This window comes from Clarias gariepinus, chromosome 6 (genome assembly GCF_024256425.1).
Source record: "Clarias gariepinus isolate MV-2021 ecotype Netherlands chromosome 6, CGAR_prim_01v2, whole genome shotgun sequence".
Classification (NCBI taxonomy): domain Eukaryota; kingdom Metazoa; phylum Chordata; class Actinopteri; order Siluriformes; family Clariidae; genus Clarias; species Clarias gariepinus.
The window spans coordinates 9,669,949-9,688,899 of NC_071105.1; the positions used below are offsets into that span (position 1 = coordinate 9,669,949).

Below are 18,951 nucleotides of genomic sequence, written 5' to 3' on the forward strand. Positions count from 1 at the left end.
GTCCTGACGGTAAATAATCATAAATCTCCTCAACAAAACAGAGTTTACTGTCCAATACAGTGGAAAACAGCTCTGAAACAAAATGGCGTCCGTTCAAGCGTGTAAACACCATGTAGCATTGACCCTCCCTCCTGGGTTAAAATAAAAAGAGGTAAGCTAACTTACTGTATTGTACTTACTGTACTGTATTTCCTAACCACTACTGACTTGCTGTGGGGTTTTTGTGCACCCCAGCATCATCTGTACCCTGTGAATGTTTTTTTCCAAAGCTGTGCTTGTAATAAAAAAAAAATGCATAGTTTAATAAAAATGTATTGTTCAGATGCCCAAACCATGGCAAGACAGCTTTGAGCGATGATATACCGGTAAAATGACTACAAGTTGGCTTGTCTTACATTTTTTGACCAGCAGGGGGGTTTGTGTGCACATGAAGCCTCAAGAAATTAATCCTTTTGTGAACCAACTGGCTGGAAGACTTCAAGGCGTGTTCACCTCGCCATCATTAGTTTATAGTTCTATAATCTTTTTTTCCCCAAAAACATTCGACTTTAATAAGTAAATTGAGATGTCTGGTTGAGGATGCTCTTTAAAAATTGTTTCAAAAATAAATAAATAAATAAATGAATCCAGGGTTCATTTTAAAGTCAAGGTTAGCCTTGTACAGTAGGTAAGAAGCGAACAAACCTCTGACTCAACAGGCAAACAATAATAACAACTTAACAACAACAGTTCCAAGCATTTCCTGTGATGCTCCACAAAGGTCATTCTCACCAGCAAGACTTCCCTGAGCTGGCTCCATCTCCATGCTGAGCCCTTTCACTGAGCTAATTAAAGACTCAATCATGCCAGCCAAAGGCGCTGCGCCTTAGTGTGCACTGTGAATAATGGATTCATTAAACCTCACCACCCACACTCCTCCTCCTGTGAGAGCACCTACTGAGCTGAGACAGGTCATACGTGTGGGCGATGCTGCGAAATATCCTGACCTCGCAGGCATTTCTGTGACACACACAACATGTATCACGAAATATAAGGATTCACCAACAAAATTCATTTTCCACAAAAGCGAATTATTCATTATAAATTGCAGGAGGTCTACAGAGGTTGAATCGTATCGATACAGCAACCCGGGGTTAAATTACAGCGTCCCTTGTTTTTAATAAGATCCACCGTGATTGATGGACAGGAAAAAAAGAAAGAAAAGGCTTCTCGATTAAGGATTTTGCTCCCCGTCCATCTGCATCATTGACAATAGCAGGAGTGTCACTTTCATTAAGCGCCCCCATCTCGCTGCTCAGCTGAGGAGGAGGGAAGAGTGATGGAGCCTTCTCTCACACTCAACCCGCCAGCTGAACCTGAACCACAGTAGAACAGAGATTAGCATTTAGAAACGTATGAAATAGCGCCTGAGAACAAAAATAAAGGTGCGGAAATTAGTTTAAAGGGGTTCCTGCTGCCACAGCCAGAGATAAAGTTCACTTGGAAAATAAAATGTAATAAGAGGTGAGGGCTTTTCAAAAAAGAGCTCTGGGGTAAAGTCGGGTAACTCAAATAATAAAAAGCTGAAATGAAGAAATGTTATGTTCCAGCCTCAAAATGCAGACTGAAAATTACCGCCTAAATTATTACAATTAATAGAAGTGCTTTTTTCACCTACACGATTTAATAATACATAAATGATTTTTAGGTGCACTGTGACCTTTTAGAGCTGCAATTCAGACAATAAATGCATTCACTTAGCAGTACATGGCACAATCCAGCTTTCCAAAAAAGTAGTATTAAGAACAAAAAGAAGAAGAATCCAAGTGGGAGTAATTGAGCCTCTATAATTTTTCTCCAATGGAGTCGAGTCAGATTTTAATAGAAAAAGCCTAATGCAGACAATTTTGTTTGCTTGCTGTGACTTTCACATTTCCCATTTACTGAAAATAAGATGCTCAAGTCTTGCAGTACGACAAAGCCAGCTGTATGAATACATGATGTGTCTGCACAGACCCCCCTGACCTCAACCCCTCTGAACATCTCCTCCCACATCACCACCGCCTGACCCCAGTTATGCTCGTGTAGCTAAATAAACACAAAGCCCTGTAAGCCATGCTCTGAAACCTACTGGAACGTGTTCCCAGTGATTGGAGGTTAGTACAGGAGCAAATGTGGACTAAACTCGAAACAGGATATTCAGCAAGCGCAAACAAGTGCGATGGTCAAGGGTCTGCATACTTTGGCCAGGTAGTCTAATTTAAAAGACTTTATTATTGGCTGATAATATCATCACAGCAAAGAGCACAATAGAGATAACAGTACACTTGGGTTTGCTTCAACAAATTATAGCAATTTTTGACCTTGTGTCAGTTTTCAGGCTGTTAATAATCAGAACGTTCCAAGCGCATGCATATGTTGTTCCAGAGTCACTCGTTTTTGTTAGGGAGAAAAAAAAAAAAAAAAAAAAAGGGTTTGGCCCATTTTAAACAATAACTCGTATTCGCTCCAGAGCCATCTGATACGATATTGCGACACCTAGGTGCCAATTCATATTGTATTGCGATTCTATAAGTATTACAATATTATAAATATCGCAAATCCACATTGAACCTTTTTTTATACATTTCATTAGAATTCTAAACAAACATTCACTTCTATACAAAAAAAAAATCTGCAAAGTGACAAAGTATATTGATATAAATGGTAGTGTTGCATCTTGTATCTCTTCTCAAAATATATTGGCATATCGCCCAGTCCTAGGTCTGATAATATAACATGGTAATAACATATTCACTGTCAAAATCATGCATCACACAAGCCTTATTTAACCTTTAAACCTTTCTTTTACATGCAAACTGTTTAACCAGTTAAGGCTCTGGTTTACTGACGGAAAGGTTGGGGGTTCAAGCCCCTTAACCAAGGCTCCTTTTAGCACTGCATTTTGGCTGACATTATGTGCTCTGATCCCAACTGAACTAGAATAGGCAAAATAATAAGATGGTGCTATAAAGAGCATGTGATCAATCTTAATCTTATTCTTAACACCATTGCATCTGCAGCACTCATTAAAGATCTAAAGCTACATCTGGATTCAATGTAAAGCTGCTGTGTGGCAATTTCTATAGTCATATGTGCTATACACATTAAAATAAAACACTCTATTAATCTAATTAAGCATCATAAAAGAAAACCTATAGGACCTAGTATGTAGACTTGACTTAATAAATCGTTTGTTTAGTTCCAGATGCATTCTACTCTCTGGTTGAGATGAGGCAAATCGCATGCAAAAGCAATGAGGTAATAACCTGGAAGCGTTCCTACTCCCAAAAGCACAGTCAAGCAGCTGCACTCCGTCGATACGGCACACGAAAGCCGAATACAATTAAGAGGGGGGGGGGAATAATGAAAAAAAAATATACAGTACAAGGATTGCTCAAATATCACCATGAAAACAGGATATGTGTACAAGCAGCCCGTGATGACGTCTATCTAATCACCCTGAGGACTGAATAAAATACAATACGTTATTGGTTTGGCTGGAAGCTAAAGCAGATTTATAGGAACAGAAGGAGAAATGCGAGCCTGGGGATGAAGAGGGAAACATAAAATGGAGAAAATGCTCAGCACGGTACTCTTTTGTAGTACAAGTTGGAGAAAAATATTTTAAGAGGAAATCACTTCTTGTGCCAGTTTTATGAGACCTGAAAGTAATTATGTGCACAATTTATATAGTGTATAAGTACAGTGTGATTGATAAGTAGGAAAACAAATTAATAATACGGCAAATAGCAATTCTTCCCCAGATAAACATTTTCTTAAAAAAAAAAAAAAAATGCGCTTTAGAAGAGGCCATCCATCATATACATCCACATATCCTAAATAAAACTTTGACTACAGTCCCTTACTCACCCATTCACTATATCGTGTATACTTAACATGGGAGGCATAAAGACTATCCTAAGAGAGACTCATGGTACTAGGTAGAGTACACCCTCTATGGGGTGCCTATCCACAGCATCAAACCCTCAACCCTGGAAGCGCAAGGCCACAGTGCAAACCTCTATGCCATCCAACATGTACTAGCTGTAGCTGCAGCTATGAAGCTGTAAAGTACTTCACATTCACATATAAAACAGTACAGTTTAATTGTTTTACATTAATTCCTATAAATAATGACTTATTGCATCACTGCCAATTTGTTAAAAGTGTCCATTAACACAAATGACAATGTGAAAGTTTTGCCTGTGAATGATTTTTTTCCTACATTTTAGAACAATACTATTATAATACCATTTTTTCAAAACTATAAAATAACATACACCATTAGGCAATTAAGTAACAACAACAACAGTCGGTTATTATTTTAATACATGAAGGATAGATGGTCTGGAATAGTTCTTGCATTACTGTTAAGTGAATTTGCAAAACCCATCAAGCACCGTGAACAAACCGTCTCTAATGAAGACCTCCCCAGGAAAACAAGACCAAAACTTAACTCTGCTGCAGAAAAGTTTATTTAGAGTCACCAGACTCGGAAATCACCAATTGAAAAACAGCACCTCAGGATAGATCCATTATAAAGGCTTTACAGAGCATAAGTAGCAAAAACATCTCAATATCAACTGTTCAAAGTAGGGTTTTTTTTGCTTTCTCTGATCAGCCGGAAGCTGGCTCATATTTTAAAACACTGGTAAATCAAATTTTTCCAAAGGAAAAAATAGAAATTATATAGTATCAAAATATAAAGTAAAAATTAAACAAATTAGCCTGCACTTTCCCTTAAAAAAAAAGAAAGTAAAAATAAATCCAGACAGATAAGTGTTTCCGTTTATGTGCGCAGGCGCTGTGTGTGTGGGTACACACACGTGTGAAGCTAAAGTAAGGGGAGAGGAGGAATCAGACCCTTCCCCTCAGCCCCCCCACGTGATCACGTGACACTCGGCGTCAAAACAAGAAGCACATGCATGATACATGATACTCGGTACTCGTAAACCAAGACTTGCTCGCTTTTCAAAGTCAAAAAAATAAATAAATAAATAAATCTTTGCTCGTCTTGCGAAACACTCGTAAACTGTGTTACTCGCAATCCGAGGTTTCACTGTAAGAGCGTTTTCCATTTAAATTTCAAAGTAGCATATCTCATCTTCACGTGGGCTGGCTGTGATGAAACAAAGCCTATGTTGCCTCAAGCTCGGGCCAAATACACCTGTGGAAACCCTGTTAAAATTTGTTCAGTAGTTTTTACATGTGTGCACAAACAGACAATAATTCCAAAAACCATCTTGATGTATTATATTACTCATCTTGTGTCTCCCCAAATTATTTTTTCCGCAAATATCTTCAGTGTACGCCAACTTTACAGTTGTTATAGATAGATAGATAGATAGATAGATAGATGCATGCTTTTGGACACTTTCAGGATTGTTTTAACGATGTAGACAGAAATAAAAATTTAGGAAAGACCAAGAAATTAGTATTTGTGTCCAAACTTTCAACTGGTAGTGTGTTATTTTAATTCATATAAACTTATCAGATGACAAGCCTGGCTACTTGTGCGGTGAGGTGTAAAGCCCTTATGCAAACTAATGGACACACCAAAAAAATCCCTTTTCTTATTTTAAACAAGATTTTAAACATCTTTTTTCACAAAATGCTGCTACCATTTCTATTGATTTACCATTGTTATTGATGAAGTCAGTAAAATATAGCAGCTAGTTGTTTTTAATCGTAGGTCCACAGAGGTTAAAATCATAAGTTGTAACAAGTACAGTACAACTGTACAGTAAGGAAAACCTCAATTCTGAAAAGTCATCAGTCATTTGAAACCACTGCATGACGACATCTGTGTGTTATTTCTAATTGTTTAGCTTCAATTGTTTTTTAGCATGCTTCATTTGGAAAATATAATACCCTCTTATATTCCCATCAAGCTCAAACAGCTTAGTGGACTGAGGAAGGCATCATCACGATAACGGTCTACAATTTTCCATGCAGTGTGTGCTGTGCTCAGATCACCACAGATTAATAAAGCCAGGGTTTCTAATCTACAGGCATTTATCATAACACAAACAGAACCACTGGTGCCCTTAATTACAGCAGGCTTCATTTGAATTCCTGCTCGAAATCAGCTGGAGGATTAGAACGATAACAGAGCCGAAGATGATTAATAGCATCACAAGCATCTCGCTCGACGGTCACTCACGGGTTGCTAAATTTTCTATACGAGTGGCCAGAGATTTTAGAAACGCGTTCTGCTTTCGCCTCATCCGTTTAAGCTTTTTACATTTGAGTACTTAACAATAAAATGTCCTGGGCTTCACACTAAGCACTGAGACTCTGAGAAAGCATTTACAATCGAGACTCATTCATAAAACGTTAAATTAAACAGATTTGACTTTGGTTTATAAATTTGTTCATTATTAGTCTAAGGTTATGTGAACCATCTGCTGTACAAGCTGCTTGTGTATGAGCGGTTACTATAGGAACAATAACACTAAAAATGCCATTAATACTGTATAAACGTGTGTGTGTGTGTGTGCGTGTGTGTGTGCATGTGACAGTTGAGTCTGAGCTAATAAATCAGATTCCAAGTAAATCTGAACTTTTTAGGAGATTTTCTTCCCCCTCCACATTTTCTCCGTAATTTAGTCGTATCCAATTCGGCCCAAGAGTGAATCTGGAGATTAATAAAATCGTGTAACAAACCAAATCAGCATCAGGATATCAAATCAATTGGTCCCTACTGATTCCCATCCCTACTGTTAAATGCATACTTCTATTTAAGAAGAAAAGTGATAAGCCTTTCACATGATGCTTTCTGTTTATCCTCTATCAAACATGTATAAAATTCCACAGAATAACCATGTGGCAGCGAGAGCGATGCAAAGCAGGCCATGATCGTGAAAACAGATAAGTTTTCAACTTTATGCATTTTTTTTTTTTTAAGTGGCTTGCACCGGCCGCAACCTCGAAACAGCCAAATGGTGGTGAAGAAAGTGATTAGTTTCACTGCAATGTGGAAGTGCTACCCGGTGTTCACATGACATGCATTTTCATCATCAGACTTAAGAGTCACAAATTTCTCAATTCTGTTCGCGACTGGCATGAAACATTTATATCAGCTGACATTTCTTCTTTACTCCCACCTTTAATTCACTTCTGCAAACTATAGCCCTTTATCTCACACCAAGGAGACAAAGTGGACCTCGTGCTTGTGTGAACCTAGGGTTATAACTATAGGGTTATCTATACTGAAATAATATTGGTTGTTGCATAATAGTGGAGTCATTCTCTGCACTGGTAATCTCTCACTCTCACTCTCAATAAATCAGAGAAGACATGCACGAACAGTTCTGCCAGTCTACTAAACAAGTAGAGCTGTAACTCGTGTACGAACAACAAGCATACAAGCTATTAACAGCCTGAGTAGCCAGCTACCTGGATGAGCGTAAAGACCTTGAGTGCAAGAGGGAGAAAACAAAAGAACGACAGGATGTTTTTCAGATCGGACATTCACAAAGCAGCCTGCCAAGTCTCCAAGATGGAAAAATTCAAATGACACAACTATTGCGACAGTAAATTTCCCATCACATGACTTTTACCCACTCTTGAATAAAGAATGAAATATGGGTGTGGGATTCTTATGCAATTGCATAACTCTAATGCCAATGCACGATACAAAACAAGAAAAAAAAAAAAAAAGCTTCCAAAATTATTTTGGTCTCAGAAACATACAGGTTGATGCAGGTAGCATTCTTTACTCTTCTCGACATGTCCCTGCTACGTTTAAGCTCAGAAGGCCAGCTGTAGAGGAGGCATGTTAGCCTCGGGCCGGCTGTAATACCGACGCTGGCATCCTACAACTGCAGACAAAGGCTCACAGTAACCCAATAAACAGTTGGACAAGCATTACTGAGAATAATGATCAAGTCTTTACATCCAGAAGTACAGCAAATCTTTATTTAATGAGCCAAGCTTTTTACATTATGGTCACACATTATTGTAGATCATTTGGAAATTATGACATCACTCAATGAAAGGTCAACGGGCTCAACAGTTAAGAGCAGAAGGTCAGGGGTTCAAGATCCAGCACTGCTCTTAGAGCAAGGCCGTTAACTTACTCCTTTCCCAGGGTGCCGTAACGTGCCGACCCTGAACTCCTCGGGCATACGGAGACTACGTTCTACCTTGATGGCGTCCAAGCACTAGTAAAACGCTGGGATAAGTGGATTAGTGTAGCAGGGGATTTTAAAGATAAATAAAGCAAGATTTAACTCTCATAACTGTGTTCAGTTATTCTGCACAAGCAAAAGTCCAGGTTTGACTTGAACGCCCTTTGCATATCATAATAATCATGGATTGTAGAAATACCTACAAAAATAAATACAAATAAAAAATATAAATCACCAAATTCTACTTTAAACTCCAGAAAAGCTTTTAAAATCTTAAACATTTATGTAGACACTTAAATATGTCTATATATAAATAAATACATTTTCTTTGCAGGAGAACTAGAGGACATAAAACTTAGCAGCACGGCTCCTCTCTACTAAACATTATGCAAAATCTTTCATAAAATCATAAGAACCTAATAAAAATAAAAGATTAAATCACAAATATTTTTCTTGTTTGTCAAAGTTCCATGCAGCGTCCTCATCATTCATATCGTTATCCTATTATTTTTTTGTTTGGTAAGCTTTCAACGATTCATGAGATGAAACTGATGACGTCAGAAAGAAAATATCAATATACAATTTTAAAAGTTCGAGAGAACTAATCCAAAACTTGTGGTTTTCTTAAACATCAAAAATAAAACCACTACAGTTTTCCTAAAAGCAGTATGAATCCTGCATGAAGCTGAAAAAGAAGTGGATCTGAAGAGAGCATGTGAATGTCTCCAGTGTTTTGGTGAGACGCCCCACCTGGACTCCTCACTGTGTGACTCAACGCTGGAGAAAACAGCTTGATTTCACAAGAGTGTCCACAGCTTCTATTTCCTCATTCTCTCTCAGCTCACACACACACTTACACTTTCTTAGAACGTACCTGCTGTAGCCTGAAGTACTATTCAGACATCAGGCAGGTTTTAAGTAACAACTAAATCGCTTTTCCAAACTGCCTGTAATAGATTGTGAGCCTGTCGAAGGGGTAATCCCACCAAGTGCACCCCGAGTGTCCCGGGAAAGGTTCCAGGCCACCCTCGAGCCTGTACAGGATAAGCGGTATGGAGAATAAGTAAGTGAGTGAGTGAGTGAGAGCTTGTTAAACACAAGAGAGTAAGTGCTCATGGCTCCACTGAGGTTAACAGGGTGGAAAACGACCATGTGTCCAAGAGCTTTGTAAACAGACCAACACCAGCATTCTGAACTAATTGATACTTTTAATATGGAAATGGCTATTTGATCCGGCTAAAGAAGGAAAATTTACTTGCTTTTAACTACATGTAGAGTACCATTTAAAATAAATTTTGTACATTCTAAAAAAAATACTGGATTTTTTCAAAACTATGAAATAAATACATATGGCATTAGGTAATCAAGTAACAACAACAACAGAAAGGTCAGCCTTTCTAAAAAGTTTTGCCTAGAACAATATCATGTCAAGTGCATTCACAAAAACCCATCAAGCATTGCTGCAGAGGAGTTACCAGCCTCAGAAATCACCACTTTAAGCCATTTTAAAGGCTTTATAGAGCATAAGTAGCAGATTTGACATTTTTTGATTTGTATAGACTGGTAGTGTACACGCATGTATGATGGCTGCCTCACATACCCTGCTCTCGTGAACACGTCCTCACACTTTAACATGACACGGCCGTACTCGCCTGCAGAATGCAACATGGATATGAACAGTAGGGCAGTGCAATCAGCCTGCAGAAAAAAAGTCGTGCAACCAGGTCCGCAAATATGGCTCTCTCCTTTACGCGGTGAAAAACATGCATGTCTAAACAGCTAGCGGGAGATAAGGACTAAATTAAATATTGACACAGAAACTAAGCTACTTAAGTGTTGCCATGTTTGTCTACATTATAAAACTTCCTGTTACCCCCTACTGGAAGCCTCAGGTAACACACATAGCATATAGGCAGGTATGTGAACAAACAGGTGAATAAACAATGCACGATTGACAGAAAGACTCCTTTCCGCCCCAAGAGGAATCGTCTGTTTAAGCACAATGCTGAAGAGGTGACTCTGCACTACTGGTATGTGTGACTTAGTGGAAAAACAACCCTGACGGAGTTAGTAGCGAGCGAAAGCAACAATACAGGTTGTTCTGAAAAATGTGACATTTCGTCAAGTCTAACAACATAGCCAATTCTCACTCAAACGGTCTCATGTTTTAACAAGATGTGTAAAAACGACTATGTTTAATGTTTTACATAAAACATCACTTAATGAGAATCTACCAGGCTGATGGATGGGGCGTGCCAGTGATGAAGACAACCTGCTGTTGAAATTGCCACCACGTTCACCTGACTTGACACCATGATTTTTTTTTCTGGAGCTAAAGTATGTGAAAGATATGCTAACGTGTTTGGCAAGAGCTGGACTACCAACAGGTGTCGTGTCACAGCCGGTGAACATTTGTGAAGCTTTGTAAAATCAATTATAAAATCTATATATCCATTTGAATATGTTGTTAGAACTTTGATAAATAAATCTTTTATTTTTTTAACATGAAAAAACTTTAACCTTTTTTTTAACATGAAAAAACTTTAAACTTTTTAAACAATAAAAAAACTTTTGAGTGTGAACCTGAGCAGTTCGCTCCCTTGTTAAGTCCATGAAAGAAATACAGCGTGACCTCCGCAGTAGTAATATACATATCCCTGCATGGCCTACATATTTGCGTAGTGCTGTAAGCATCATCCGTGACCCGTATGCAAATAAGAGTGTCGGAACAATGGGTAGACTTTATATCATGCGTTTGCCCCAAGCCAGCAAACAAGTCGAAACAACATTCCCTGTACACAAAACAGAAATGATGTAATGCACACACACATCTATATAAACTGTTTTATTTCATACATGGGGACTCGGCCATCGCCTGTTTGATGTTCCATACGTCCTGTATAAAGACGTCCTCTTGTGAGATCTTACTTCCTTTTAGCCTACACATAGGAGTTCAAAGAAGCTAGAAGGCTCATTAGGGCAGTGGCATCTGTAGTTTCATCTATACAGACCAAGTGCCAGCATATTATTACTTGAAACAGCTGGGCTTAGAAACTTTGTACACTAAGTGGACAACCTTAATAAAAAAAATATATATTGCTTTACGTATAATGAAATTCGCAAGGTGCACAGTCTGTAAAAAAGTGCACATTTGACACCAAAGCAATTTCACTCTTCTGCATTACAGCCAAAATGTCTAATACTACAACAGATAATGCTTAGATCAAATGCAAAGTTTTTGTTGATGCACTGTTTTGGCCACAGTTTGCATTTGTCAGTCAACAAAGCCATTAGAAATGGGAATTACCAGTCATCTCCCGATCTAATATACCAATACCTTATCGATGTTGCAATTCTATAAGCATCATGATTTTATAAATATTCTGAATAGCCCAGATTTTTTCAAATTTTAAACCATTAAAAAAGTTTGATTAATTATTATATTGATAATTAGATGTGTCCCGTTCATTATACTGTTCTAACCAAGAGCAGCATTTAAAACACCTGGCATATTGACAGTTTAACATTTAACTTTAACAGAAAAGCTACATTGTTACTAAGCAGCACGCATCTCTGTGTTCCACCATATTATTTCTAAACAAACTTTCAACATGGGATGAAAATGCATAAATAGTTCAGAGTGTGCCTGCTGTAGGATTATAAAGAAAAACCGACCTTTTACCACCTCTTTTACCCTTAATGCCTCCAAAACACATCTCAAAAAACGAGCAAGATGAGTGGCTATGAGCACGTGGGCACATGCAGCTTCTAATGCGAGCAGACAAGGCATCTAACACATGACTAATTAGCGCTCGCTGAGTTTTGAGGCTTGTGCAGGCGTGTGTAAATGAGTGGGTTTGAGACTAATTCGCTCACAGAGTTTGGAGAAAAAAAAAAAATCAACCAATTAGGCCTAAATCAGAGTCTTTTAATGCCTGCAATTTTTGATAATTTCACACCTAAAAAAATGTGTCTCTGTTGCACCACTCGGAAGCTTCCGCGCTCTGTACAAAATTATTCATATCCGAGGCTGGTGAAACTGAAAAACAGACAATCCTGGTTACTGGACGATCAACCGGGTAATCTTTATTATGAATATATAAATAGTCTCTATAAAAAAAATATATATATATTTTGAAGTCAGTGCGGCGATATGCGAATCAGAGCGGCGAAAATAACTGATCACCTATTCACCCCGATCTCTAAAAGCCACACACACTGATCGTGTGGCTAGACAACTCCTCAAGACAGATGTCAAGGCTACTAAAATGCAAACCATAGAAATCGTATAATCTGCCGCAGCGTACGATAATTCATGATGTGCCCACCCGATGGGGTTCCACCTCTGCTCTTCTGGCTGAGGATTGAAAGAAGCACCATCTGATGCTCTGTGAAATAGATACGACAACTCCGAGTGGAGCCTTCATTGTTTTTAAAGATTTGACAGTGGAGAAAGTGAGAAAGAAACGACTCTCTCATCAGTCCCGGCACTCATGTGGAAGATAAGAGCTTGCTGAAAGATGAGGAAGGTGACAGTCCACTGGCACTGGAAATGAAGCAGAGAATTCGAGTAGTAGCTGAAAAAGCGATACGACGAACATGATCTGAAGATGACACTTAACATCTTCACTTTCTTAGACATGAGATTTACGACACAGTTAAACTTCAAAGTGAGCACGCGGTTATGAGCAATAAAGAAGCAGAAAAAAAATAATTATGACCTCAGAAAAGAAGTGAGCAGACAAGACGAGATCCTTCTACACCCACAGCACCCTTAGATCAGATTAAATGCAACACAAACAACACAGATTACACAATAAACACAAGTCAATTCTTAAATAACAACAGAAGACGCACCTATAAGACAAGTCATAGTTTAATGTGCAAATATTTGGGTAGAAGAACTGCGAGCTCCAAAGTTCACAGGTATAAGAGGACGGATAAGTTTGAAGCTTATCTATGGAGCACAATGACCGTGGAACAAAATTATTTGATCTCTATCAATGCCTAATCTAACAGTGCAACTCCACATATTAGATGATCCTGCAGACTGCCTGCAGTCTACAAGCTTTTTATAATCACAAAAAAACATATATAATTCATTTTAGCTGACAGGATCTGGAACTTTGGGCCTGACCTCACACTACAACCAGGGACATTGACTCTTCTTTTAAATATTTTGCTTGCTTTCAAGAAAGCAATAATGTTAATGAATAATCTAATATTCCTTAATAGACAGAAACAGTAGTGTTGAGGTTAGAAGTCAGGAACAGGTTGGAAAACGTCTGAAGATAAGCCAAGGTGGTTAATAATGAACCTGAGATTCATGATAGCACTGAGTGCATATAAGAGCATCCATTGTTTTTGTATCTGAATTCATTTCATCCTTGCACGCTGGGAATTATATTTAACTTTATGATTTAAACATTAACTACAAACCACACACTGTTCAAATAATTTGTTTTACAAGATGACAATTATAATATGCTGCTTAAGTAATAAACCAAAGCTGATCACGTCTCAAAGAGGTTCCTTTACTACTTCCTAACAAAATCTACACACAGTTATTGCGCTTGGTGCACCATATATCCCCCCCCCCCCCCCCTCATAACCCTGTCGGACCACTCTGTTTCCCTTAAAGTCTCCCTGTGGTGTTTATTAGAAGTTAAATCTGCTTATGGGAATTCAAGCATTCAACTGTAGACGGGTGATAAAATTATCCTTCAATCTGTTTTACTGCTTAAATTTTTTTAATTAAATAAATAAATACACAAATTAGTTTCACACGGTGCAGAAACGCGAGACATATCCATGATAAAGGCCGTAGGCTAAACAAACACAGGTCATCTTTCACCGTAAGATTAAAAAAAAACTCACAATCACCAGACTGACATCAGATGAACCTGAAAACATTCAAAACATTCGTTCATGCAGAGAAAATTTTTACCCCGACAAGACTCCAGTCCGAACTAACCAAACCTGAAAAACTTCCCAAACTGAGTTTGCAATATCAGTGGAAATATAACACCATTTTCCTTTTCAGAGCTACAGGGCAGAGAGAGAGAGAGAGAGAGAGGGGAGGGGGGGGAGAGACTGCACACAGACGCAAAAGACACGAAAAAATGAGCCGAAAGGGCAAATAAATGAATGAGAAACATACTGTATACAAGAGAAAACATACATACAAAGTAAAATGTATTAGTAGCTTAAAGAAAATAGAGGCAATGTCCTTGCTAGCGGCTAGTATGATACGAGTCACACTGCACACCCAGACTATCAGTAGAGTTATATAAGCATTTTAATATGGAGTTTTTCGTGTTTATCATACATCAACGTGCGTTTCCTCTACTGATGGGATGATCAATTATAGTCAAAGATTAGTACAGTTCCTGTATTATAAGCAAAAATTTATTTTAATAATTGAAAAAGGCGCATAAAATGTAGGAACGTGCAGGTGTATAATGCAGATAACCGCGCACGTTCACAAAATGATTGTGTAAAATGTCAGATGAAGTTTCTAACGGTGACCTGCTATATAACTTTACACTGCAGGCGTACTTTTGGTTTTAAAAAAAGGACGATGCAATTATACCAACAAAGGAAAAGAGCGACATGGAAAATTTGTCAGAAGTAGTATGCGTGCAATAGTAAATACAAGCTGGTCCACACTGACAATATACTTCCACTCTATTTGAAAGGTTAACATATTCCGTGACAGTTGCTTTAATCCTAGTTGATGTATGGATATGAAGTGAATGGATTGATAGAACGAAGTGGATAGACGATGTGTGGATAGAAGGCATGGGCGAAAACTAGATGTCCCCGTGCTCATGTTTTGTTAGCAATGTGCTAGTCGGCCAACTCAGACAGGTAATTCTACATTTTCTAACTAAAATCAGAAAACTGTATACTCAGTGTTTTAAACTTAAAAAATGAATATACCTGTATGGTGATGAATCTAAAGTTAAAACTTGTATACCTCATTAAACAGTAAGATGCTTTACTTTGTTTATTTCGGACGATGTGTGGAGCCATGTTGATTTGACGTCACTGTCAACCGGAAGAAAAGACGATTTGGGGAGTAAAACGTTGCGTTGACTTCTGCTGTAGTCTTTATGTGCATTTATGATGTGTTCTTTCAATTCATTATTTCAAAAAAAAAATTTCCTCTGTTCCAAAAAATGTCCCGACAGATAGCAGCATAGATGGAAGGAAGAGGGGAAGAAAGCAATAGGAAATAAGTAAGGATGAATTGTTGCATGAATAAAAGAGATGGCTGGAAATGGCTGGACGGATGACACTATAAAGGGATAAATGCATGTTAGGGAAGGATATACTGAGAAAAGAGAAGGAAGGAAGAGTGAAAAGAACAATATGCAGAGTTAACTACTGTAATGCTGCCGTGGTATTTTGTTTTATGAGTTGTGCATCACTGGGTTTTGCAAAAAATATTAACACTGGCATCACCAGAAGCAAATAACATAAAAATATCTATTAAAAAGATCTCTTATTTAAAAGTACCAAACTTATAAGTTAACAGGATAAATTCTAAAATAAAGAAAATCATGCTTCTTTTTCACTTCATTGTACTGAAAGATGGAAAGATGTAAGAAATGAAGGTGATTAAAATGCCTGCATGGACGAGGAAGGATTGATGAATAAATTAATGGATGGATGGATGGATGAAAGAAAGAAAGAAAGATTCAGGTAAGACAACTCTGAAAGAGAGTGACTGTTCGCTCACACTGCCCAAACCAACCATGATAGGAGATGATGCAAGCTCAACGCTCTTGACGAACATGCAACAATAACACGCATTAATTACACCTACGAGCAGGTACAGGGTGAAGAGTTCACTATACAAGATTAAATAAACGTCGTAGGGGAACGCAGAAGGCTGATTCATTCTAGTTCGATCCTGGCGTTACAGGATACTCTCGGTCTGCTGTTTCTGTGTATGTTTGACCGGCAGGTAGATTAAGGACAGCCCGATGGTGCAGATTCATTTCATTGCTGCACCTGCTGTATGTAGTGCATTATTATTATTGAAGCTACAGTTGAATACAGTACACATGTGATGTGATGTGGGGAACATCTCAATCATCTCCATCATTATTTTTTTCCATATATTTACATGCATGACCTCACTCACCCCATCTTTCCCTTCAGATCCACTGGACTGTTGCTCAGCGCTGCACAGCTTCCTTTTCTGCTTGTTCTCAGTCCTCTTCATTTTTATTTATTTATTTTTTGATGGAAGGGCAGAAACCAGCTGGTCACCTCAAATGATCATGGTTGTTGGTTGATTAGCTTCAAGTAGTTTTCCCAGATGAATTTTCACAGCCGGAATCCATCAACGTTAATGGAGACAGATTAACAAATTAATGATAAACTCTGATAAAACTAGAGATTTCCTGGAGGTCATTCGTGCCCAGTACTAACTGTCTAGCTAACTCACAAACTAACATCTGTGGATGTAGGATTAGGATTAGCTAGGGCTAACCTAGCTTAGAGGACATCTGCGAGACGTTTAAAACAAACAAAAAAAAGTGTCCACTCAAATGACAGTCGAGAAATATTAAAAATAAAAAGCAGGTTATGTCGTTAGTTTAGACATAACACATAAAAGCTAGCTAAGGGAATTAGCCGCATTCCCGCTTCTCTCTAACGAAGCTAGCATTTAAGCTAATCCCTCTCTCCTCTCTTTTAATTCAGAGTGGAGGACAGAATTTTGCTCTTGCTTGCTCGGTATCCTCTCCCTCCCTCCCTCCATCTAAAACTCATCCATGTCTCATGTCTCCTGTCTCCGCTCGTCTCTCCAGGCGGACCATTAAGCTAGCGGTAGTTTAGCTAAAACCGGTTGCTTAGCAATTTCACTTCAGCACTAAAGCAAAAAAGCGCTCGCGCCTCAAGTCTTCATACCCGGCGCCGGTTAATCACAGGAACGTTACTGTTCTCAGATCAGCATGTCTTCTGATATGTCTCCCGGTGCGCACATCCGAAATAAACATAGACGCGCGCGCACACGGCAGGTTTAATTCCACTGGATCCCGCGTTGCTCTAAAAGTCACAGGAATTTACACGCTTCCTGAATTGCTTCTGAACACCTGATCTGAGATCAGCCGCAAACCAGCCGTTGACGCGTCCATACGAAAATTACCTCAGCGCTGATCTGGGAGCGGTTCAGCGTCACTCTGCACTAAGAAATGGCACGTGGATATTATGCCACGCGCAATATATAGTATGTGCCTCTGCTGCCACCTACAGGAAACTCGCATTCAATGACGAGTTCACTTATTTAATTTAAGTTTGTAGATTGAGTTAAAGGTTTAAAGCTAAAATAATCTGATCAGCTTTTATGAAATTAGTGATATTATTATTATTTCAGGTTGAAGCACACGTAGATGTCTGCCTGAACTCTTTGCCTAACCTATTATTACAAAGAAATGAAATGTTGTAAGGTTGAGTATCTTATGCCCTGTTTATATTGTCAAATAAACTCCCTGTTCAGTAATAGGAAGAGCGGATCACAGAGGAGAAAACAAGAACACATAAAAAACAAAAATAAACAAGTAGATCAGATGAAGATTTTGTCCTAAAACTACCGTTAAAGTCGGTTAAAATTCACTTATACTACTTCATCGCTGTTATTATTTCAGCTGTGAAAATATTAACTAATCCCTTGGAAAAATATTCAGTTTAGCTTTTCATTGGGAACGTAGTTTATTGGTAGCTCATTTTAAAGTAGATTATTAAATCCAGCACATAACTGTTCATAACATCGCTTTTACTCAACATTTTGATCAAAGCGTCAGGCAAATAAATTATCTATGTACTGCAAAGGTTTTATTTCATTCTGTCATACATTCATTATAGTGGTTAATTTTTTACATTTTACAACAATACTGGGTTTTTTTAAACTATGAAATAACACACATGGAATTAGGTAATTATTTAACAACAGCAACAGTCAGTTATTTTAAGATAAAGGGCTTCAGTCTTAGGGATAAAGCACCGTGATAAAACTGTCTATCATGAAGACCTTCCCAGGAAAGCAAGACCAAAACCTACCTCTACTGCAGAGAGAAGTTTATTTTGAGTTATCAGCCTCAGAAATCCCAGAATAACAACCAGCACCTCAGATTAGAGCCGTTATGAAGGATCTACAGATCATGCGTAGAAGATGCATCTCAATATCAGCTGTTCGAAGGACGCCTTCAGCATTGTTTTACAGTGTAGAAAGAAATACAAATGAGAAACGACCATGGAGTTGGAAAGTGATCCCAAACTTTTGAGCGGTAGTGTATATGTGCAAATGCTGCACTGTGCATTGTATAATAAACATTTATTATATAATGGTAACATGTATCATCATATAGTCAATAATTAAATAATAAAATACTTTACAGTGTTCCACAGTTACAGGAAAATAATCTTTGACAAGGTCGTAGGATTAAAATGTTTTATTTAATATTTAATTTAATAAATTAATTATTTTCTTATCACAGCACACCCTGCTGGCACAATGATATAGTGGTTGGCAATGTGGTCTTGCACCTCCAGGGTCATGGGTTCGATTCCCACCTCAGGCCTGTGTGCATGGTCGTTTTCCTCCCACAGTTCAAAGACATGCAGATTTGCCGTTTCCAAAAGTGCTTGTCCACACCTTGTGCCCAAAGGCTTTCCTTTGACCCTGTACTAGATAAGCGCAATAGAAGATGAAAGAATGAATGACAGGACACTCTGAATGTGCTTTGTTCTTTAAATACCATGTTATTTTGTTAATGATCGCTTTTTT

General features: G+C 38.2%; 1 protein-coding gene across 1 annotated transcript in view; it reads right to left on the bottom strand.

Moving 5' to 3' along the window:
* mast2 (microtubule associated serine/threonine kinase 2) overlaps positions 1–17,268 on the bottom strand; it is a 153,009-nt gene extending 135,741 nt beyond the window's left edge. The window contains exon 1 of the mRNA XM_053499315.1: positions 16,306–17,268. Coding sequence (XP_053355290.1) covers positions 16,306–16,386 — 81 coding nt within the window. The 5' untranslated portion in view covers positions 16,387–17,268. The remainder of the gene's footprint in view (positions 1–16,305) is intronic.
* Between the last annotated feature and the right edge of the window lie 1,683 nt (positions 17,269–18,951).